Source organism: Marmota flaviventris, chromosome 15, assembly GCF_047511675.1.
Source record: "Marmota flaviventris isolate mMarFla1 chromosome 15, mMarFla1.hap1, whole genome shotgun sequence".
Lineage (NCBI taxonomy): Eukaryota > Metazoa > Chordata > Mammalia > Rodentia > Sciuridae > Marmota > Marmota flaviventris.
Genome location: NC_092512.1, coordinates 3,271,771 through 3,295,330, shown reverse-complemented (window position 1 = coordinate 3,295,330; position 23,560 = coordinate 3,271,771). Strand labels below are relative to the sequence as shown.

The following is a 23,560-nucleotide window of genomic DNA, read 5'->3' as shown; positions in this document are numbered from 1 at the left end:
AAAGAAAAGAGTGGGCAGAGATGTGACTGGCTGCCTAGCTCAGGTAGGATCTGCAACCCAAGATCAGCCAAGTTAGCTGCCTGTTAGAACAATCTGAATGCTCATGAGAGGAATGCTTAAATCAAGGGTTTTTGCAACTTACAAGTCACAATACCCAGGACATGATTGAAAATTCTCTGATATACAAGTCAATATGAAAATGTCATCTGCTGTCAAGAAGAAAAAAGATTTGACTCTAAAGAGGACTCAGACATTGAATTGGTAGGCAGTAGCTTTCAAAGAAGCTACTATATTGAAGGACAAAAGATAAGTTTGTTCATAATAAATGAAATGAAAGGAAATATTGGCAGGGAAAGAAAATATAGAATAAAAATTCTGTAACTAAAAAATATATCTGAGATAAAATTTCCATGGATGGGATGATAAAGAAGAGTTAGAGAACTTGGCGACAAATCAGTAAAAAATTATCTAGTCTGAAAGAGAAAAGGGATAGAGGAGGGGGTGGAGGGGAGGAGGAGCACCTGGGCCTGGGTTGCACACCTGTGATCCCAGCACTTGGAGGCTGAGGCAGAGCGCTTGCCTTGCACATGTGAGGCACTGGGTTCGATCCTCATAAAATAAGTAAATAAGTAAAACAAAGGTATGGTGTCTATGTTCAACTAAAAAAAAAAAAATTTAAAATTTAAAAAAATACATCAGAAGAAGTAATGGTCAAAGTTCCTCCATATTTGGCAAAAGATGCAAGTACACAGCTTTCAGAGGTTCAGAAAATCCCAAGCATGAAAATAGAGAGAAAACAACACCCGCACAAGCTGTGTGAACCATGGAACACCACCGACTGGAGATGACTAAAGCCACACACCACATACAGAACACCAGCACTGGTGCACTAGAGGCTCCTTCCGAGAAGGGAAGAGGTAGAGTAGAAGGCAGGACACCTTCACAGGACTGAAAGGAGAAACAAACACACAACAAACCCCACTCAGGCAACAAAAATCAAGTTCAATTCACTTATGGGTAAAGCAGGACTAATGGAATTCACCACCACCAGATCTGCACGAGAAGCGCTGAAGAGACTCCTCAGGTTGGTGAAAAGCCAAAGCGTGAGCTCTTCGTGCAGAAGGGAGCACTGCATGGGGATAAATGCAGAGGACTCTTTAAAACGTGCTCAAGACAAAAACTGCAGTCTTATTTTGCAGGGTTAATAGCGTGTGTGAATGTGGTACACACCTGGCCACCAGAGCACACAGGCTGAGGTGTGGTAAATGCAGATTTTTGTTCCTGAGATGCCTTGTAATTCAGTTGAGTATGCTACTGACACACAATATGAAAAAAAAAAATTTGTGCCTGTAGCTACTGAACTAAACTTTAGTCCTGACCAAACCATCTGTCACAGTGCTGTATAACGAAATTAAGCACCAAAAATAATACAAAGTTAAAACAATTACCAAAAACCTAAGACTAAAATTATACATGCACGCACATATATCAAAACCCCAAAACCCAAACCCCCAAAAGAAAGCTCTCAGCAGCCTGAAGCCGGAGCGGAGTCCACACACTGCCTGAGTTTACAGCAGACTCAGGGTGATCCCCACAGAGAGGCCTGATTCCCCAGCTGCTCCCTGTGGGAGCACACTAAGGATGAGCCAGCAAGACAGGCAGTGAGACAAAAGGCACACTGGGAACTGTCACCCATAAAGACCTGGGGTAGAGGCCTTGGTACTGCTGTTGTACCTTATTTATTTATTTATTAAAACACACACACACAAACAACTTTTAAAAATTTGTTCTACTTAGTTATACATAACAGCAGAATGCATTTCAATTCTTTGTACAGAAATAGCACCTTTTGATACTCAAACAATGTAGAAAGCCCAGCTATAGGAATTCTGGATTTCTCTTTCTTGTGTTTCTTTTTTCACTCATTTATTAAGTTGCTGATCAGTCTAAATCATATGGCAATGTTTTCTCTTTAAAAAAAAAAAAAATTATTGATACTAGGAATTTAACCCAGGGGCACTTCATCACTGAGCCACATGCCCAGCCATTTTATGTCTTATTCTGAGACAAGGTCTCACTAGGCTGGCTTTGAACTTGTGATCTCCTAACTCGGCCTCCCAAGTCAGTGGGATTACAGGTATGTGCCACAGCACCAACTAGGGCAATGTTTTCAGGGAATTCTAGACATCTGAGGCTGTGGGCGGACAGCTTGAGCTGTGGACTGGGTACATCTGCTGGGTCACAGTTCTATGCCCCAGGTTCAGCGCCTTGCCACATGGTCTCAACCTCCTCATCTGCAAAGTGAAGGTGAGGGTGCCGCCTACCTCCCCAGGGGCTGCGGTGAAAGCTCAAGGTGCAGTGCCTGGACACACAAAGGGCTCAGTGACGGCTCCTTTCTAATGCAGTGACCAGTAATGCAGAGGAGACTTGCTATCAACTCAGTGAGTGCTTCCTAAAGAGCTCAGTGAGGGAGACTGGCTCAAAATGTGACTGTCTTCCAAGGCTATGCTTGCAAGCCGAGTGTCCTTATAACACAGACCTTCAGGTGAATACCTTGACATGTCACGTGTATCCTTTAACCTTCTCTTTCTATGTGAAAATGGCTTGCTTAGAAATAAGTAATAATTTCCAAAGGTTTAAAAGCATAGAACAAAACTGAAAACAACTACTGTTGGAGCAAGTGGAAGACATGCTCTCTCCTGGGTACACGTCTGTCCACTTAGAAACAGAAGGCACACACAGCCTCAGGTGCATGGATACATGCCCGACCTCGATGCCCACCCACATGTATGCTCACAAGATCTTGCTGCTGCACTCTTGGAACAGTATTCTTTTTTTCCAGTACTGGGGACGAACCCAGGGGTGCTCTTCCTAGCTACATCTCCAGTTCTTTTTAATTTATTTTGAGACAGGTTCTTGATAAGTCACCCAGGCTGGCCTCTAACTTGTGATCCTCCTGCCTCATGAATCCCTGGGACTACAGGTGTGGCTCCTGCTTGGCTGGAACAATATTCTCGAGCCCCAAACTAGTAAGCATCCAAATATCCACCACTGTGGAATGGAGAAATCAACTCTGGTGTGGGCACAAATGGGGCCACACAGCCATGACAATGAAGTACAGCTACCTGAGTGACAGGGACAACCTCACCAGCTAAATGCTGAGTAAAATAAATCACAAAGAAGAAGGGTGACAGCTGAGACCTTCAACCTGAAGGCTACCCTGGGAGGGTGGACAGCGACTAGGGAGGGCAATCTGGGTGCATTTCTAGGCTGTGGCCTTCTTGGTTCCCACTGGTTACAGTGTGTGTGACCTGAGAGAGTCCACTGAGCTGTTCACTCAGCAATCCCCTCAGCATTGGTGTTTTTATGCTGCAGTAAGAAGGTAAGGAAGAGATAAAAGTTATGGCACAATTAATTTGTTAATTAAATTAATAATTTTGTTCATTCATATTAATCTAAAGAGGATTTAAGAAATTTAACATGAACTTAAAACTTTCCCTAAACTGAGATGAAACATGTTGCTCCTTTTTACAGAGGCACAGATGCCTTTGTCAGGGAGCGCGCTGCTCAGAAGTCTTGGTTTTGAATAGAAGCTCCCGAAGTTCTTTCTTGTGGTCTCCTGAATGCGGAATCTGACCAAGAATCAACGGAACTCAAGTGGGGACCAAATGATTCTCCATCAGAAAAGCTCTAGTACACCTTTAACAATCTGTCAACCACAAAACACAAAAATGCTAGAATACATATGATGAGAATTCTTACTGCGGTTCACGTAAAATACTCCTGTTGTGGGGCTTTTTTACACTTGACAACGAGCCACCTGCAGGTTGCTCTCCTTCTCCTCCATGAATTCACTCCTACGGACATGGAAAGAGGTCACGAGGACAGGTTCCTAGGGACACAGAGACTGACTGACTCAGTAAAGTCTCACCGAGTGGTTTTCCTGAGACGCCACCTAACAAGCTTGGTCCTGGAAGTTCCTTTCTTCAACTCACGAAGTCAGAACACACACACACACAGTCCAGTCAGGACGAGTGGAGGCCACCGTGCAGTGAGCGCACAGGGCGGGAAACACACTTGCCTGGCCGGTGGGTGAGGACCACCAGGCAACTGCTGTTTCTTTGTGAAAACTCTGACTGTGATAAAAACTCCACAATAGCAGCTATGTAATTATGTAAATGCCCCAGCAAGCAATTATATAAAAAAGTTTAATTTCATCAGCTATTTGGTAGCCATATTACAAATATTCAAAATGCCAAGTTCAACTCCATCTCTGCTGAAAGCAGAGCGCCCTGGGACACATGAAGGCTCAGTCACCTGTGCTCAGTGTGCACAGGCCAGCCAGTGCTCCTGGCGGGAGGTGCAGGCAAACCGAGGCGAGTGTGACGATCCCTGTCCTCAAGGAGCCTCAGTCTAGTAGGGAGGAGACATACTAGACTGTGAGCTCCTCGAGGGCAGGAAAAGTGCTCCGGTCATCTGGCCCAGTGACCAGTGCCAGGCTCGGCAGCCCTTGTGGAACAGAGCTGAACTGGGATGCAGCCCTCTGTGGTAGCACAACAAGTACAGGGACACAGGGATCCGGAGACCCAGGGTGCAGGCTGCATGGCTGAGAGGCCCGGAAGAGCCAGCGTGAGACAGTAGCTGAGAGACAGGGAGGGCCAGGCAGGCGGGGCGTCGGTGGGGGGGGGGGGGTGCAGGGGGGTACACCAGGCCAGGAGGGGGCATCTGCCAGGCTATTTGGAAGATAGGGGGATGCCGTCTGGCCATCCTGGAAGTTGGCTTGAGTGTGGCCTGCAGGCCTCTATCTGGACATGGGAGGTGGGTGCCAGTGACCCACTAGGGGTCATTCTGATCAGGGGAGGTCCCTTTCCATGGTGTTGTTTTAGGAAAACCAAGCCAGCTGTGCCAACCAGACAGGAGAGGAGTGCAGAAGAGCTGGCTCAGAGGGTAAGGCAACAGATTTCCTTCTTGGGTAACACAATGACCAGCTGGCAATTTAAAATGTAGGTTGGAACTTATGAGAAAAGGGCAAGGCCAAAGCTAAAAAGTGGAGAGGCCCAGTCCACGAATGGCCAGATCAAGGGCACATGGAATCTTCAGGAGTACTGAGGGCACAAGGGCAGTTGAGAACAGAGACCTGACCAACGCCCCTGGGAAGGATGTGGTCAGCATGTCAGTCAGTAGGGAGACACCAGGCAGGTGGGGTGATGGAACCCATACTAGAAGGGGAAATTTCAAGGACAGGCTCTGTGAAGTTCTGGGGAAAGATCAAGGAGGAACAAAAAAATCTAAGCGAAACATGAAATAAAGCATATTCAAAACCCAGCTACAGTAGCACGGAGGACATAATGAGTATGAGAACTGATTAAGATTGAAGAGTGTCTACTTGAAGAGGACTGAAGAGATGAGGGCGCTGGTGGCCCCATGGGCGAAAGGTGGAGACAGCAAGTGAGGCTGGCCTGACTGCGCTCTTCCCTCAGGATGAGGCTCTATTGAGCAAGGACTGTCTGGTCACCACAAACCCACAGAACCTTGCTCAGAACACACGCATCCAGCAAACACCTGAGGACAGAAAGAAGCATCATACTCCTTCCAACAGGGCTGACCCTCCCAAAGCACTCTCCTGCAAGGATCCTTCTTCCAGTGGCTGAGCCGTCTGAAGGTTGATGAAGCTTCAGGAGTGCTTGGGCACCACCAAAAAGCAAGGGCCAGATGAAGTTGCAGGGTGCCATGAACCCCGATATTTGGAATTAAAAAAAAAAAAATTCTGTCCCTATCAAAATATTTGGCCCCAATGCAGATTCTAATTTGATTCAGTTCAACAAACATTCATTCATAGTGCCTGGTCCTACAGTCTGTATCGGCTGAAGAAATGAGTGAGATATGGTGATGCTTATCAGTAGCTCTGACTAAAGCTGAGGACACAGACATGAAAACAAGGACCTCCCCAGGGCAGATGGCAGGTAGACCATGCAGATGCTTCTCTGAGGGACTCAGTACACACCTAGTCCCTGTGTGACTGCCAGGGGTCTGGAAGCTACTGGAGGCCTTGGGCCTAACAGTGCCTGGCACAAAGTGGGAACCACAAAAAGGCACCTGAACCAGCAGTGGTGGCAGAAGAGAGGCTACCTCTCTGGGGGACAGGGCTGCATAGGGAAGCACCCTGGATTCTGAGTAGGAGTCTGCTGTTGGCAAGGTGCGGGAGCAGGCAGTGAGCTCCCTGCACTAGTACAGGGAGGCAAAGGGGCCGAGTGGAGGAGGCTGCAGTGACAGCAGGGCCGCAGCGACCATGGGCCACCTAAGCCAGGCCAAGTCAGGAGCTCGGGGAGAGATCTGACCACAGCTGGAACTTCATTAAGATTTGAAGATATTTTTCATTAAAGGCTCTAGCAAGGTACAAAGAAATGCCAATTAAATTTAAAACTAACTGAATTTGCAGAAGAAACAGCCCAGCCTCAGATGTCCTGATAAAATGACCTTAGAATGCTATGACTGCAAAGGAGGAGAAGCAGCAAGGTCTGCCCCCGCCCAAGCCCTCTCCGCCCCACTCCTACCTGAGCTGCGCTTTAAGTTCAGTAAACCTGGGCCGCCTGCTGGGGTCATAGGCCCAGCATTTCGTCATAAGGCTGTAGAGGGTAGGAGGACAATTTGGAGGCATTGGTAATCTTTCCCCATTTTCAATTCGACCGATCACATCATTGTTCTTCACTCCTTGAAAAGGCTTCACACCATGCATCAGAATCTCCCACATACATACACCTGTGAAGTGGGAACGAAAACAGCGCAGTGAGCTCGGCAGGAAGGGCAACCCCATGTCTGGGAGTGGCTTTGTAGCGGGCACCGTGGGGCCAGCTGTGAGATCCAGGCAACACATCAAGCAGAGCAGCATTCATTACCTCCAACATATAGTGAGATCAGTGATAACCACTTGACGGGGTGTGAGTAATGGAGTGCTGAATTATTACAAAGAAAAAGCCATAAAATCCCCTTGTTTTCCTCAGAGGTCTATTTCTCTGAAAATGCGGCACTTGAAAGTGACCCACCAGCTCAGGCACACTCCATGGCTCCAGACGAGAGGCTACCTGCACATCCCCACCCAACTTCAGCCCAGCCTCATTATAACTGCAGCTGCTGCCTTGAGGCCTGAAAAGAAACTCCTCAAGCACAAGTCTGCAGCTTTCAGAGAACTCAGCTTTCCCTCTAAGGCGCACAATGGCTTTGCTGTCTGGGCGACCCTCCAGCCCACCACTCCCTTCCCTTGGCCTGGTTGAGGACTCCCATGGCTATAGCCATCTCACCCAGACCAGGCCGCACCTTAGCAATGACTGCACTCTGCCCCAGGAGGCCAGACTTTCTGTTATCGGCTCAGTGATCCTATAGACCCACCTTTCAAATCAACAAACAGGACAGCTCAACACTGAGGATGCACTGACACGTGACCAAAGGCACCTTCTGCAGCACCACACGATGGCCACCTGCACTCTGGCCGCCTAGGAGGCCGGTGCCTTGGCAGGCCACAGCACACCTTCCCTGGCATCAGCCCTATTTGCTGTCAGACCACCTCCTTTCAGCTTGTTCCTGAAGCAGTTCTAGGAGACCCTCCTGTCCCCAGGACGAGGCTGCTGTCTCAGGTCTGACTCTACCTTGGAATGCACACGGTAGGAATAATGCCCCATGCAGAGGACTTGGGATGCAAAGAAGGAAACTCCCATGCTGGCGTGAGCTAGATTCTCAAACTGAGCCACACATCGGCAACTATTGATAATTTCAGAATCTCTAACAAAAAAAATAATGTCTTGGTGCACTCTTTTAGTAGAAATTATAATCCCATTATCAGTAACAAAATTAAGAGTCACTATTTCTCGAGAACTTACATCCTTTCTTTGAAAATCACATATCATCCTTAATTCTCATAATGCCCTTACCTTTCTCTAAATACTATTTTATTAAATCAAATATGAGATGCCATTAATTATGTGACAAAAAGGGAGAAATACTGCCAGAGTGATTATGATGCAACCCTTTTTCCCACTTGGGGTTATTACTTTATTCCTACCAGAAGAGCCCTTTCAAACTCACCTGGACACAAAGACAACAATGTGAACAAACATGACGCCTGTGAGCAGGCCAGCCCCAAACAGCACAAAGATGCCCCAGGTGACACCATGGACCCCGCCCTGGAAAGGGCAAGATGTGACCACAGGTGCTGGAGGATCTGGGGCATGACCTTCCTAGGGGGATCCTGCAGTCTAGGTTACACAGGTGCTCTTCCTTTGTCTACCTGTGGGCTCCTAAATACCGATCAGGGCACCAAACGGTTGCGGAAAAGCCATAGCATGGAGCCAGGAGAGCTGCATGACCTCAGCCCGCACTCTGAGCTGCTCTGATCTCATGGGACTCTCACACACAGGACTGCCATCAGGTCAGCACGTGAGGGTGACAGACAAGGGATGCCAGGAAGCGGAATGACGCAGGACAGTCGGGAGGCAGTGCCACCCATGGGAGGAGGGGCAAGTCACGCCACAGTCAGGATGAGCTGTCCAGCCACACAGTGCAGGTGGATAAGCCCACATTTACACCAGCGCTGGCAGGCACTGCGACACTCCAGAGAGAAGGACGACCACTGAAGAGGACGGGAGGGGTGGGCCAGACATGGAAGCAGCAGCTGAGGCCAGCAGGCCCCAGAGGAAGGACATCAAGGACAGCGTAGACCTCGGAAAGCAGGGCCACCGAAGGGCCCAGGACACCTGAGTGTTGAGTCTGTCACAGAGAATCATGAGATGGCTGAGGGGAGAGAAGACAGACAAGGCTGCTCCCCAGGCAGAAGAGACAGCAGCAGGAGGAGCACAGAATAGCAATGGGACGTGCCACAGAAGGCAGAGCGCCACAAGGTGTGCCCAAGAGCTGTGAGCGGCACATGCTCCTCAACCACAGCCCCACGACCTGTGTGGCCAGGGAGATGCTCAGGCTCAGAAAGCCAGGCAACCCACGCTCGGGAGAGACAGTGCAAGGCCTGTTTTGCCAAGCACATGAGGCACAATTATTAAAAATATACAAAACTCCGAGAAATACTCACCAAACATCCACACGTCACTAGCTGAGGTAAAACGTCGAAAATTGATTGACTCTGGAGCCATCCATTTAATAGGCAATTTTCCTTTGGAAGCTAGAAGATTAATTTTAGAAAATAAATTTTCCCTGCAATCTGCTTGAGAACCTAGCAGAGCTGAGATTTTCACTATCAAATATAAAGCTTCATGGGGCTAGGATTGTGGCTCAGAGGTAGACTGCTTGCCTAGCATGGGCGGGATCTGGATTCGATCCTCAGTACCACATAAAAATAAAGGCCTTGTGTTGTGTCCATCTACACCTAAAAAAATAAATATTAAAAAAAAGTAATAAAAAAAATAAAACTTCAAATATCCCACCTGACTCTTTAGAGAGCAATGTTCTGCTTCCTCGATGTCCTGAGTAGTTAGACTAGGGTAGGAACATAGACCCTGGGGTCCCTCCCACTGTGGTGAGGCAGGGGCAGGGAGGAGAGTGAGTGGCAGGGCTTCGATGCTCACCAGGACACACCCACACGTGTAAGACGGGTGGGTCCTGCTAGTGCTTACCGCACACTTCACTCTCGTGGCCATGCATATGGGGCCAGTACTCCACACATATGTGATGTCTCACAAAGATCACAACCTGAAGCCCTAAGACTACTCGTCAGGAGACCTTCTGGAGGCTGCCCCACTAATAGGTGGCTCGGTTCTGCAGAGCGCCCTATGGACCCAGACTTCTGGATAGATAGGAGGGAGAATGCCAATGTGCCTACTGGGGAGACTTGAAATGTTTGCTGCTCCATGCATGTCTTTGAATGACTACAAAAGCACCTTGCGTACAAGTCTTATGGGTTACAAATTGTAGCAAATAAGTAAATACACAAATATGGCCTCTATCCTCCATTTGCATGTGAAGAGTGAGGGGCCTGGAGCTAAAGGCTCTGGGACAGCCCAGATCAACCCTGGGAGAGGCCAGGAAGCTTCCCTCCTGCAGGCAAGGTACACCATCCAGTACCATCCTTCAGCTGCTGGGCTTCCAGAGGAGCCAAAGGAGACAGGCTACAAGGTGGGAACAGGTACCTCAAATATGGCATGGAGTGAGCAGAGACAGACCAGGGTTGGGAGGAGTGGGAGGGTGGATGGTGACCAGGAACAGGCACAGACACCAAGGGCCTACGCAGGGGCCTTTGGATCCTTAGAACCCTGAGAAAAAGGAGTAGTTTGGAGAAGTCTTAATACTTAGGGGTTCTTTTTCCATTATCCAAAAATATCTACACTCATTGATCATTCTGAGATGATATCTGCATGAATTACCAACTGCTCATTTTTATTTTTTAAAGTAGTTTTGAAATTGTAGATGGACACAATACCTTTGTTTAATTAATCAATTTATTTTTCATGTGGTGCTGAGGATTGAACCCAGTGCCTCACATGTGCCAGGCAAGTTCTCTACCACTGAGCCACAACCCCAGCTCCCCAACTGCCCATTTTAAATGCTGTTAAAGGATGTGAAATTTTGGTATTTGTATTAATTTAGAATTTAGCTCTTTATTGGAATTCTAGGACTTGGACTAGTTAATATTTGAGCTAAATATGAGATATAGTTCAAAATTTAAAAAACTGATTTTTTTTAAAAGTTAAATGACTAAATAACAAAAACAAACTTTTTTCTCAAATATCAAAAGATCATAGGTTAGTAGTCACAGGCACAGAACACAGAAAGGGTGTGGAAGAGAGTTGTCAGGAAGCTATCTGTCTGTTGCCGAAGAACCCGGGCCTCGCATGCTAGCCAAGCACTCTACCACTGAGCCAACTGGATTGAAATTTTGGGCCAATCAAATAAAAATGCAGTAACACAAGTGCATGTGCTAAGTCTTCACTTCTCTGGGATCAGTGCCCAGGAGTCCAACCACAGTGCTGAATGATGGTCACAGTTTTATTCACTGAAGGCCTGCACACGCTCCTGCGTGGCTCTAATGTTCTACATCCCCCTGAGGACCTTATTAGTGGCTGAGCTTCTCTGAATCGCTACCACCAGGTATGGGCAGTATTTGTTGTAATGATTCTGACGATGTGCAGTGTTCTCTCCCTCTGGTCTTAATCTGCATTTTCCTGATGGTTAAAGATACTGAACAAGGTCAAGGTTCATTTGCCACCTTATGTTCTCTTCAGCGAAGGTCTTCCTTTCTTTTGTTCATCTCCCAAGTACCTTCTTCATCTATCTTCCTGCTAAGGAAGTTCCTCCTGTGTGTTTGGTAAATACGTTCTCCTACCCTGTACTTTGACTTTTCATTCTCTTAACAGTCTTCGGCAGAATAAAAATTACAAATTCTAATGTGGTCCAATTTATCAATTTTTCTTCCTTTTGGTATCAAGTTAAAGGATTCTCTAGATTTATATTTTTCTTCTAAAGGTTCTATGGTTTTATGTTTTATAAGCCCATGATCCATTTTGGATCACTCTGGACATCCTTCTCCTCTAGCACTGTTTATGGACAGGGCCATCCTTCCTTCCTCCACCAAATCCATCTGAAGCCCAAGGAAAGCACACTGGAAAATACCTTCTTATTTATTTATTTTAAAAATATTGTGTAATTGTCAATGGATCTTTATTTTATTTATTTATATGTGGTGCTGAGAACCGAACCTAGTGCCTCACACATGCTAGGCAAGCGCTCTACCACTGAGCCACAACCCCAGCCCCTGGAAAATACCTTTTTAAAGAAATATAAATACATTAAAGATTTGCAGCTTATTTTTAGTTATTGCTTTAGTTTCTTACCTTTGTAATAAGTACTGTCTTCCATGTACCGAGATAATCCGAAGTCTCCTAATTTTACACAATCATTTGAGGATACCAGGACATTTCGAGCAGCAATGTCCCTGACAAGGAAGAATTTGGGACAATAAATTTTAACACAATGCAAACAAACCTATAAACTCATCTATACTATATGAACATATTTTCATAGGTACACTGTGAAAGACAGCTTATAGATAATGCAAATAGATTTGTTATAAGCTAAAGATGATGATTTTACTTCACATGTATTCCTTTTGGTAGATATTTACTCATGAATATGCTGATACCTATCTTAAATAATGGAAAAACATTCTCAAATGATGAAAATGCTTATTAACTTTTCATAAAATTCTATCATTATCTGCAATAACTGACAGACATGCTCAAACGGGGGTAACTTCACCAGTACTAAAGAGATCTTGTTAAATCAAGTAAAAGTCATCTTCTGAGCACAAGACTTTTGAGTGCTTTTGTGGATACAGCTTGTTTCAAAGCTGGACAACAACACAGTAACTGGTGTGACCCTTGGCAGATAGTTCTTAAGGACTTTCACTGGTAATCAAACTGGAGCCACAGATTATAAACAGAAATTCCAGAGAAGGGCAACAGATGTCATGGGTAACGCTGACATCTGGATAATAATAATAATTAATGGAGTTAATTATTTCGGGGACTCTTTCCACATATCCCCTGCTTCGTGTCAAGTACACATTCTTGACTATATGTGTGGAAGGAATAAATGTCCTGAAAGCATCCAAGAAAAGCCTTTCACCATGTGTTGCCAAGCCAGCCACTTCCCTCTGTAGGACACAACCCAACAGGCTATGCAACGGATCTGAGAGGTATGAAAGGTTCTGGGGCACATGGAGCATGGCTCCTCCCCATACTTGGCCTGCAGTTCCACCCACTCAAGGCACTTGGTAGCTTCAGGATTGTGTCTCACCTGTGTACAAATCTTTTGCTCTCCAGATACGCCAGTGCGGTACTGAGCTGATAGGCATATAAGATCAGAGATGCCAGATCCAAGCTGTATTTCCTTACTTGCAAAAATGACCTCAGCTTTGGGAACAACAACAAGGTAAAAAAGAGAGAGAATAAAACTCAGCAGCATAAAACCTACACTCAACAGCATTGCACCAACGTTCCAAACACATATGAATACTATGAAATGGCTTCACTTTTCCCCTTATACAAAAAAAGTAACGAATGAAACATTTTAACTCAGAAATTGTAGTTAATCATTATTTCAATCCTATTGTAAAATTAGAATCTTTATGCCTATATATGAATTCCAAAAAAATTATAGAAGACAAGCTTCAAAACAATAATAGAATCACAAAATAAAGAACTGCTAATAACAACAGGGACCCCAAAGATCTAGCTACTGTTCAAATGAACCTAACATACAAACACAGCTTATTCACCGCCACTGCAAAACTCAGTGTGGCCCAGGCGGGTGTGCCATGCAGTGGGGAGGACGGGATGGTAAGGGTGCAGTGGTCAGGTGTTGGGTGCTCATCCCAGGGGCTCACTGGTCTCAAGACTAGACTGACAGAGTAATTCAGCTACATACTAACATGGGAAAGAAAGGCACACGGCTTTATTAATACTCTAGAAAATTGGCAAATAAAAGACAAATATTTAGCAAGAGGCTCTTAAGTCAGAAAAATGAACAAACTCTCCAAAAGCCAAAGCAGAAAAAAAACAGGGGGGAGAATCTACACAAACACTCCATTTGTCTTGGAAGCACAGGCAGAGGAAGAAGATGGGCTGAGCTGATAGAAACAGTGCTCCAGCCTGGCCAGACTCAGCAGCTGGGGTGGGGCTTGAGAGCTTGTGTTTCCAGCAAGTTTCCAGGTGCTCTGACTAAGGTTTCAGTAACCTGGAGAACGTCAAAGAGGGCTGCTGACACTTTTGTTACTCACATTTTTCAAAGAAACTGTGACTAATGGCAGCTGGTCTAAAAGACACTGCAAAGTGAATTCTCAACACTTTGTGAATTCTCAACTCAAAGTGAATTCTCTTGACACTTTGGATTTACCTAAATTCAGCATTAATTTACCCAAGCTCTATTAACAATGTTTCTTCCATCTTCAAATCATTGGGCTAGTTCTTCAGGCAATAGCAACAGAGAGAAACAGAACCCTTTCGTTGTGTGTTGTTACCAGTTCTGATAAAATATCTGGATGCAACAGCTGCCAGGATTATCTGGGAATTTAGTTGCAAAGTTTCTTTTTTTCTTGAGACAGAATCTCCCTACATTGCCCAGGCTGACCTGGAACTCTTGGACTCAAGAGATTGGCCCACCTCAGCGTCCTGAGCAGCTGGGAGTATGGCGTGTGCCATTGTGCCTGGCTCAGTGATGAAGATACCCACACTAACATTCTCTGGACGGAAACCACACGTGATCCTGTATGAGAACTCTCCTGAAAATCTAGGATGTAATCTCTCGACTCCCCTTTTCAGAAGCAAAGGATGTCATGCCCAAATTGCTGGCTGACTGTGAAGCAGCAGACTACTGAGCAGCCAGCCCAGGCAGGCACAGAGCTCACCATACCTCTCCCAGTGTGCACAGCTCCATGATTATCCACACGGGGTTCTCTGTGATGACGCCAATCAACTTCACAATGTGAGGATGGTCAAACTGACGCATTGTTACTAAGGAAAAAAGTTGTTGTCTACAGTTATTCTTTTGAAAACTTTAATTTTTCTTGAAGACTAGCCCACTGAAGGCAAATACTAACGGTGTGGGAACTCAGAGCTCAATGTCACAGGGTGCTCCTGCTTCTGAGTGGGCGTGCACTGGCATGTGCTTCTGTGTGCCGCAGTCTGGCTGGGCACAAAATCACGAGCCACTCAAGCAGGAACAAACTTTATTTCCAAAACTCCCACGAACGCCACGCACGCACGCAGCCTTCTCCCAGGACCCCACACCAACCGGAAATCCCTCCTCCGGAAATCCCTCCTACCGCACTTCCCCAACCAATGGGAACTCTCCAGGAGTCCCCAGGAGAGCTCCAAAGTAGCAGGCTGAGGCAGACAGCAGGGGTCTAATATCCAATTGAATACACATCTTAACATAACCATTGTCATCTCAATGGCTTGCTGGCGTCACCTTTCAACCAAAAATGCCATGCTTCATTCCTACTCGGCTATGGCTCTCAGCATCTGTGCTTGCGTATCTGTGGCATAAGCTACTCACTGTGGCAAATTTGTGCCATGGGAGAACAGAAATGGATAAATGGCCAAGAAAACACATTCTTTTCCTCTAGGACAAAGCTGACATAGGCTTCCCAGGTTTTTCTCTGGACATCTGATAAAGTGGGAACGTGCACTTCACTTAGTTGGGCAACATGCTCCTGGTAAAAACAACCTGACTGGTACACTGGGAGGAGAGCAACGAGGACTGGGAAGCCACTGTCTGTGTGGAGACCTTGCTGACTGGGCATGCTTCTTGCAAGGCCTGAAGCCATGCCTGTGGGGCTGTCACAGGGATTTCTAGTTGGTACACAGGGGTTGCTGCATCCAGCATTGTGGTCTGACCCTTGCATGTGACTAGCTGCTCTCATGGCTCTAAGGCAGGCATGTCCTGGACAGACAGCTGTGAGGGCCTTCGGGTCAACTAACCTGCTCTAGTTCTGGTGCTGTGCTGCTCTACTGCAGCCCCTAAGGTCTGTCCACCTGCCTGGGCCAAGATGACCACCAGAGCCTACACACACACACAAAGGTAAACCAACTCGTGGGCAAGTGCTCGTTCATAATTTCTAAAAGTCACTTGCACTGTGTGCTAGGATTAGCAAGACAGATGATCTGCACAGAACTACACGATTGCAAAACAACTCAAAGTAACTTCAAGGTGACCTAGTCCAGTGGCAATTAAAACACTTGGATTTCACAGACTATTAAAATAATAAATAAATAAATAAATAAAGTCCAAGATATTTTGAGGCTAAGTAAAGACATTATGATAATCACAGCAGTAATTTTCCTTTAATATTACCAACATGTTATGAAACAACTGGTGTCTGAATGTTGTCAGGAATGGGCCCCCATATACTAGTGAGTATTTTATGCAGTTCCTTCATGTATTTTACAATTCCTAAGTTGTAGGAACTGGTAAGAATGTACAAAATTCTTGTCCATAAAAATGCAACTCAGTTCTGTGGGGGAAGTAAAATTAAATCTGCATGTATTTAAAAAAAATCACCTCAGAGGTTCTTACTCTCTATAGACACAGGGTTTTGGGAATTCTCTTGAACCAGCTGTGACATCTGGTTGGTTCCCTATTGACTCCAGTGCTTTCTGTTCCTTTTTTCCTGTCTCTGGTTAGGGAAATGATACAACCATGTTCAAGGAACAGTCCCTGCAAAACCCGGAGGCTGCACTCCAGACCAGCTGGCAAGCATCTCTCAGGACGTTCTCAAGCCATCATCCGATTGGCATAAGTGTGGAGCCACAAGGCCCAGAGGCAGGCATGCCTGGAGTTGGGTCCCAGCTGCCCATGGATACAGCAGGTCCTGTTGACACACCCAGAGTTTCTTGCCAAGTTGCCTCACCTTCACACAATATGACTCAATCCCTGGTGGATACCCCCACCTTCAACTACCAAATTTTCCACATATTTCAAGAATAAGACCTGGCAGCTTTGGTTTTGTTTAACATACAAATGCCCAGTACAAAATTCCAAGTGTATCATTAAATTTACTCTTGTCAGATTGAGGTCACTGTGTGAATACTCTGTCATCTTTAAATGAACATTTAAGTACAAAATGTATTTACACTTATTTTCAATTTACTGTTAGTAACTATCGCTTTTGGTGCGATCTTCACATATAATTAAAGACTTTTGTGTCTCCTCTGATGTAATTACTAAAATATTAACCAAAAAGAGCTGAGGGCACAGGAGTGTCCTGTACCAAGGCACAAAGGGAAAGTGTATCTTCTACCCTGACATGTAAAACACCATGTTTACTGGGGAAAATCTGCAGATATGTACCTCTTCAAATCCAGATATTAATTTGTAAAGCAAAATAGTAAACATAGTTATCTCATAAAAGTTACAACATATTTTTCCTTACTTCTTGGAGTTCACAGATAGAAAGTCAAATGAAGTTACACAGAAATTTCTAGACACTTACAGGCTTCTTGGAGGAATTTCTCTCTCACGCTGTCCGAAGTACAGTTTTTACATGTTTTAATTGCGACAGCCAAAGCTGGATTCTCCTGTGTTAGGGAGATCACAGAATCACATAACATGTAGGAAAGTTCTCTATCAACAGGTAAATTCATGAAAAGTTGTTGTTTTGCAACTATGTGGATCTGGACCACACAGAATTGGCATCACAGGATCTTAAAGAATGAGAGAAATACTTAAAACAAAAATGCTGTGCAGAATCCTCTGAGCTAAATGGACACACATGAGCCGCTGAAGACGATTCACTCTTCAACGTGTTTGGAGTGTCTCCAGCAGCAGGTGCTGTTCTAGGCAAGAGGTGCCTGTGGACAGCAGAGGCAGTGATCCCTGCTCTTATCCAGCTTACCTCCCAGGGAAGAACTGACCGGAAACAGCACGTCATTTGCCAAAGGGGAGTGAGGACATGGAGGTGTTGTGGTGGCTATGCAGGAGGAGGCTCCTGGGGCAGATGGGAGGAGAGTGAAGACCAGAAGGAAGCAAGGTGCCAGCCTCGAAGGGCAGGAAGTTACACCTGGCAGAGGCTGGGTGCACATAGCAAACTCAAGAGACCCACCTGGGCGTGAGACTGGAGCTGGGCCTGAGTGGAGACCCGATTAGAGGGGGCCTCCCAGGCCAACAGGGAGCAGTGGTTTTCACTGAGTGAGACGGGGAGCCAGGGCAGGGTGTGGGCAGAGGAAGGAGCACTCTGGCTGAGCTGCTGAGGAATGGCTGCTGGGAAGCAAACTTAGGCACAGGAATCCCATACGTGGAGGTCACAGTAAGTCAAAGGGTTGGGGGACAGATGATAGTGGCTTGGGTAAATGTGGCCGCAATGGAGGAACATAGAGGGCTGAACCTCTGGAAGGGCTCTGAAGGCAGGACAAAGCTGGCTCTGGGTGGATGCAGTAACACAGAGGGAAGCTCTTGTTTTTGGCCAGAGAAATAAGCAAGATGGAAGGGGAAGACCAAAAATTCAGCTTTGGCTGTGATGAGCTTGAGACGTCAGTAAGATACCAAGGCACCCAGGTGCAATGGAGTTCAGGTGGAAGCCTGGCTGGAGACAGGCATCTGGAAGTAGCTCAGTTCATGGGACTATAGTCATCATGGGGACACGGGTCCAAGCTCTACAAACTGAACAAGTGCCAGGCCAGTGGTGCATGCCTGTAACCCCAGAGATTAGGAAGGCTGAGGCAGGAGGAATTCGAGTTTAAGGCCAGCCTCAGCAACTTAGCAAGGTCCTGTCTCTAAATAAAACATAAAATGGGCTGGGAATGTGGTTCATTGTTAAGCACTCTGGGCTCAATTCCTGGTAACAAAAACAAAACAAAACAAAAACAAACAAACAAACAAAAAATGAGAAGTTAGGTAGAAGAGAAAATAGCAAAGGAAACAGGAAGGTGTGACCACAGGGTAGGAAAAAAACAAGAAAATGTGTTTTCCTAGGAGCCAAAAAGTTTGTCTTTTCTTCAAGATTAAAAGATAGAACTTAAGAAATGCAAGAAACATGATACCAGAAATGACCTGCCACTTGCAACAAATCAAGAGTCTGGACAGCATCTGAGTGTGCTCATCTCACGCTGGGCTTGAGGCTCCTTTGCCAGAACACCTGTTTACCTCACTTCACACAGGTACTTTAGCAAAGTGCCTCACATTCTGTTAAAGAAGCAGAAAAGGGGAGGAAGGGAATAGGGGAGGGGACCAAAGAGGAGCTGGGGTATTTGTGAAGGTTTGGCAATGCTGAATCACGTCTCCATCCTTTCTGGGAATCCTCCAGAGCCTACTGGGGAAATGCAGCTGCATCAGCCAGAGACACCCGGGGTGGGGTGGGGTGGGGGTCGGGGCGATGCTGTCCAGAGTCCTCCTTACTCCCTGCACCTCTCTTCTCCCCGTCTAGCTTTTCCATGGCTCTTGCATGTCCTGGCTTTATATAAGAAGGTTCTTTGGGGTTGATGGATGTTATCTAACTCTTAAAGCAAGTGACAGATGGCACCCAGGACAGGGATCCTGTAGGTGAGTCAATGGAGCCTGGAGGCATGGAGGCTGTCCATGGTCATGCTGCCAGCAGAGGTAGGTTCTTTGGGCCCTTCATTGACAGTGAATTAGGGTAAGCAGAGTTTTTGTGGTGCATGCCTGTAATCCCAGTGCCACCGGAGGGTAAGGCCTGAACAATTTAGTGAGACCCTGATTCAAAAATAAAAGATAAAAAGTGCTGGGCAGGATGTAGTTCAGTAGTAAAAATTCCCTAGGGATTCAAATCCAGTTCCCAAAACAAACAAACAAAAAACCACAACCAAACACTTCCCCCCGCCGCCCCCCCCCCAAACAGTGAAAGGGGAAAATTAGATAATTTGTAGTTGTGATATGCAGGAGGTGGTGGCAACAGCTTGGTAACACAATACCCATTTTGAGTCAGTCCCCAGCCAACATGGCGCTGTCACTCATTCCAAGGTCTTATTCTAGCTTCCTCTCAAGAGCAAGCTACTGGGCTGGGGTTGTAGCTTGTGAGAGACCTCTTGCCCTGTCAGTGCCAGGGCACTGGGATTTGGTCCCAGCTTACCTCTATATAAACAAACTTATCTGTGTGAGGAACTCAAGTACAGGTTGGCCTCAGAGTAGCACCCAGTTCCACCTCCCTCTTGGCCCAGATTCAACACTGAGCCCACCTACTCCCTGTTTCCTTTGGAGGTGGAAACGCTGTGCTATACCATGAGGGTGAACCTCATGTGGCCATTTGACCGGGCCATAAGGTGTCCAGATATCTGGTCCAACATTATTCCAGACATTTCTGTGAGTCTAACATGCAAGTCAGCAAGCTACCTAAAGTAAACTGCCCTCAGTGACATGGACCCTCCAGGAGGAAGAGATGCTGCCTGGTAGCTGCCAGGCTGGGACACTGGTCCATTTCCTGTTTTCAGATCTGGACTGCCCTCTACTCTCTCAGCCTTTGGGTCTTGACTGGACCACACCACTGGCCGTCTTATATCTCTGGCTTGCCGAGTGCAGATCACAGGACTCATGGGCTCCCATGACTGTGTGAATCAACTGTTTACGATAAGTCTCTTGTGGCTCAGATCCCATTGGTTCTGCCTCTCTGGAGAACACTGTCAGAGCTGTGTCTTCCACAGTCTCCTCCATCTCACTTAAGGACTCATACAGATGCTTAAGGCAGACAGCCTGAGCTATTGTGACTCTTCTGTTCCATGCCCACGGGATCCTCTAAGCAAGGAGCAGGGCTCACTGCACCTACTTGCACCACCAGCACCTCAGGGGAGCAGATGTTGCTGCCTCACTACCACCCACTCTCCACATAGCAGGGACAGGTTTGAAAACGGCCATGGGATCATCTCACAAAGTCCTACCCTGTACCATGGGTCCCAGCCCCCTTCCACCAGCATCTCCTGCCCAGCGTCATCTGTATGCTTTTACACTCTTCTGCTGCAACACAGAAACATCTTTGACATCTTGGGAGTCCTGGTGTTTTTCTGGGGCTAGGATTCATTCAATAAATATTAAGTAAACACTACACTGAGAATATAAAAAAAATTCTCTATTATTTTTGCAGCTAAAATCGACTTATTTTAAAGTCCACCATTAGCTCTGTGACCCTGGTGAGACATTGAGCCTGAAACTTTGCAATGCATCTGTGTCAGGAACCATAGGGGTGGGAGGAAGCTGGAGTTCACCTGGGTTAGTAACTGGAGTCCTCTTGCCACATGGGCATTAGAGCCAGGCCTAAGTTCAGGCCTTTTCACCAAGTTTAGATCCAATGCTCTTCTACTGTGTTTTGTCTCAAAAGTAGAGTAAGGAGAATAAGGAAGATAAATATGCATAGAGTTAAAAAAAAAAATGTCTACAAGTTTTTGGTTATGAAAGTACCATTCCCTGGTGTGTGTGTGTGTGTGTGTGTGTGTGTGTGTGTGTGTGTAGTGAGTTTAACAAATGGGCAGACATGGAAGGAAGGGCAACAGCAGGGCAATGAGCTTCAAGAAAGACAATGTGAACATCCAGAGGAACCAGGGACTTCTGAAGACACAGAGGTGATTTACACTTGACAGTCAAAATTAGCACATATTTTGGGGGGTCGTAAGAGACTTACTGGACTCATGTACACGCCTTGATGCACATCTCCAAACTGGCCTTCTCCAATACAGCGTCCGAGTTCTATTCTTTCTCTTTGAATCTCATAGTCCCTAGCTGTAAAACACGACCTGTGTCAATATGTAATTAGGTGCAATACTTTAAATGTAGACACAACACTTGGCACATAGTTTCATCATGAGCAGAAACTTCATCTGTGGCACATGGATATACAGAGGTGCTTTCAACTGAGTGGAATTCTCTTAAACAATACTTTAAAAAGAACTTCTATTCAGTTATGGTATTGGATGTATATAAAAATGAGTTTTATTAAAGGCAGATTTTTTTCCAACCTAGGAGTCTTTAAGTATCTGATTTATTTGTTATCTGTTTCATAGTTCCCTAAATAATTGCTCTAAGTATTACAGTGTACGCTTCATTAATAAGAGCTATTAGTTTAGGTATTAATGTAGGAAGTCTAGAAAAACACAATTATTTAAAGCAATTATTTTGCAAATAACTAAAGTTTATAAACACAGGGGCACTATAAAATTGTTAAACTTTATGCTTTGAAAGTTTAAGAGCTTTCCACTTCATTATAGTCTTATCTATAGATTATCATGGAGCTAAGAGAGTTTAAAGAGGTAGTTTCTAAAAAACAATTTCAAAATCAGATGACATGGAATCAAGGCTGAATATATCAGCATAAACTTGAGAGTATGTGCCTTAAATATGAGTTATATAAGATCAGTGTCTTGGCAGGCTGTTGAGGCACACAGAAAGAAAACACCCTCTAGGAACAGAATAGATTGAATTTCAATTCAATTACTCACTTGGTCCTTTGATTTATTTCCCATAAGAAATTCATCCAAATCAGGGCTGTATATATTCCATTAGTGTAATCACTAATAGAACAAATCAATAGCCAAATGTCTTAAGACCTTCCCCTGGGAGATCAAATTGTATAAATCAATTGTATATAAACATTGAACCAACATTTTAGATAGTTGTTTTCCTCTTTAAAATCAATTTAGCTAGTAATTCCATTGATTTAACAGAATGAGTAAACCAATGATAAATAGTTTAAAATAAGTTAACTGAAAACTGAAATGTCCCGTATCATTCCACGGTTGCAATTGCAAGCAAATGCAGTTATTTCAAAGGAATCCTGTTACCTTCATCTATTCCATAGTTTTCTGTATTGCAATTAAGAGAGAAAAAAATTGAAGACCTTGCTTAGAAATAACTAATAGCAATTAGGTTAACAATAAAAACTTGGAGAGTATATTTCAATAATATTCACTTCATTATTTTAAACTCAACTATGAATAAAAAAAAGAGATCTAAACAAGTAAAAACTTTATATCTCTGAGTTACCTTGATGTTTTTAACGTAATGTCTTTAAATCTCGATCTCATAAATTCCCATTTTTCAATTCATTTTTTGTGAGGTTTGGGTAAAAGGTAGCCATGTTAGGAATTTACTGTTAAACTATAAATAATAAGTAAATAAATTATATATATAAATGTGAATTCTCTATAGGAATGTACAAATGACTAAATGGTCAATCAAAACACTATCCTTAATCTTAAAAAAACATTTTCCCAAACTGCCATTGGCTGTTAAAAAATATACACTAATTTTCAGCTCTTGCCTTGGTTTTAATTACTCTGATAAAACAACCCCCCACCCTCCGTACTGGGGATTGAACCCAGAGGTACTAAATCTCACCCCCACCCCGCCCCTGTGGAGGCTGGCCTTGAACTTGTGACCCTCCTACTTTAGCCTCCAGGGTCACTGGGATTTCAGGTGTAGGCCACCATGCCTGTTGTGACTGGTGACTTTTGGCAGGCCAGTGTGGCCTGCCCAGGAAAATATCTGCCTTAGAGGCCTACTTATTTCTCTTTATTTTTGTAATGTTTCCTCATTGCATATACAACTCAAATGAGAATACTTTAAACAATATTTATAAAACAGGATAAAGAAATTAAAATACTTAGTTCTACTGATATTGGAGCATTTGGATTTCAGGTAAAGCTGCTGAGGCTGCCTTAAGAGGTGGGATTAAATTTTAAATTTTTTTCCCTTGTTTTTTACAAACATGAAATTTCAAGGACTTATCCAATTCAAGAGCTGGGGACAATATTCTCCAAGGCAAGAGCTGGGGCATCTACAGATTCCCCTCTGTACAGACAAAGAGGAGAGCACCTTGCCACTTCCAGGTGGCAGGAGCTCATCCAGGGGTTCCGTGTCCCACATAGACACCACAGAGGGTATGGACTAAAGGCTGGAAGCTGCTGGCACTGCTCAGTCAACCACACACAGCAAGGCATGATTTCAAGGGGAAATATATATGTGTGTACTAAACCTTTAAAGAATACTAATTATCTACAGAGAGTAAGTACTCTAATAAATGTTGCTAAACAGCAAGAAAACAAGACTACAAAAATACTCTATC

At 45.0% G+C, this 23,560-nt stretch overlaps 1 protein-coding gene across 6 annotated transcripts in view; it reads right to left on the bottom strand.

Moving 5' to 3' along the window:
* Ptk2 (protein tyrosine kinase 2) overlaps nt 1-23,560 on the bottom strand; it is a 228,658-nt gene that overhangs the window by 39,723 nt on the left and 165,375 nt on the right. For all 6 annotated transcript variants that reach the window (XM_071602094.1, XM_071602095.1, XM_071602090.1 and 3 more), the window contains 7 exons: nt 21,122-21,219; nt 16,991-17,075; nt 14,410-14,510; nt 12,796-12,911; nt 11,832-11,932; nt 9,077-9,166; nt 6,555-6,759 (listed from right to left, as the gene is read on the bottom strand). In XM_071602094.1, the coding sequence (XP_071458195.1) occupies nt 6,555-6,759; nt 9,077-9,166; nt 11,832-11,932; nt 12,796-12,911; nt 14,410-14,510; nt 16,991-17,075; nt 21,122-21,219 (796 nt within the window). The remainder of the gene's footprint in view (nt 1-6,554; nt 6,760-9,076; nt 9,167-11,831; nt 11,933-12,795; nt 12,912-14,409; nt 14,511-16,990; nt 17,076-21,121; nt 21,220-23,560) is intronic.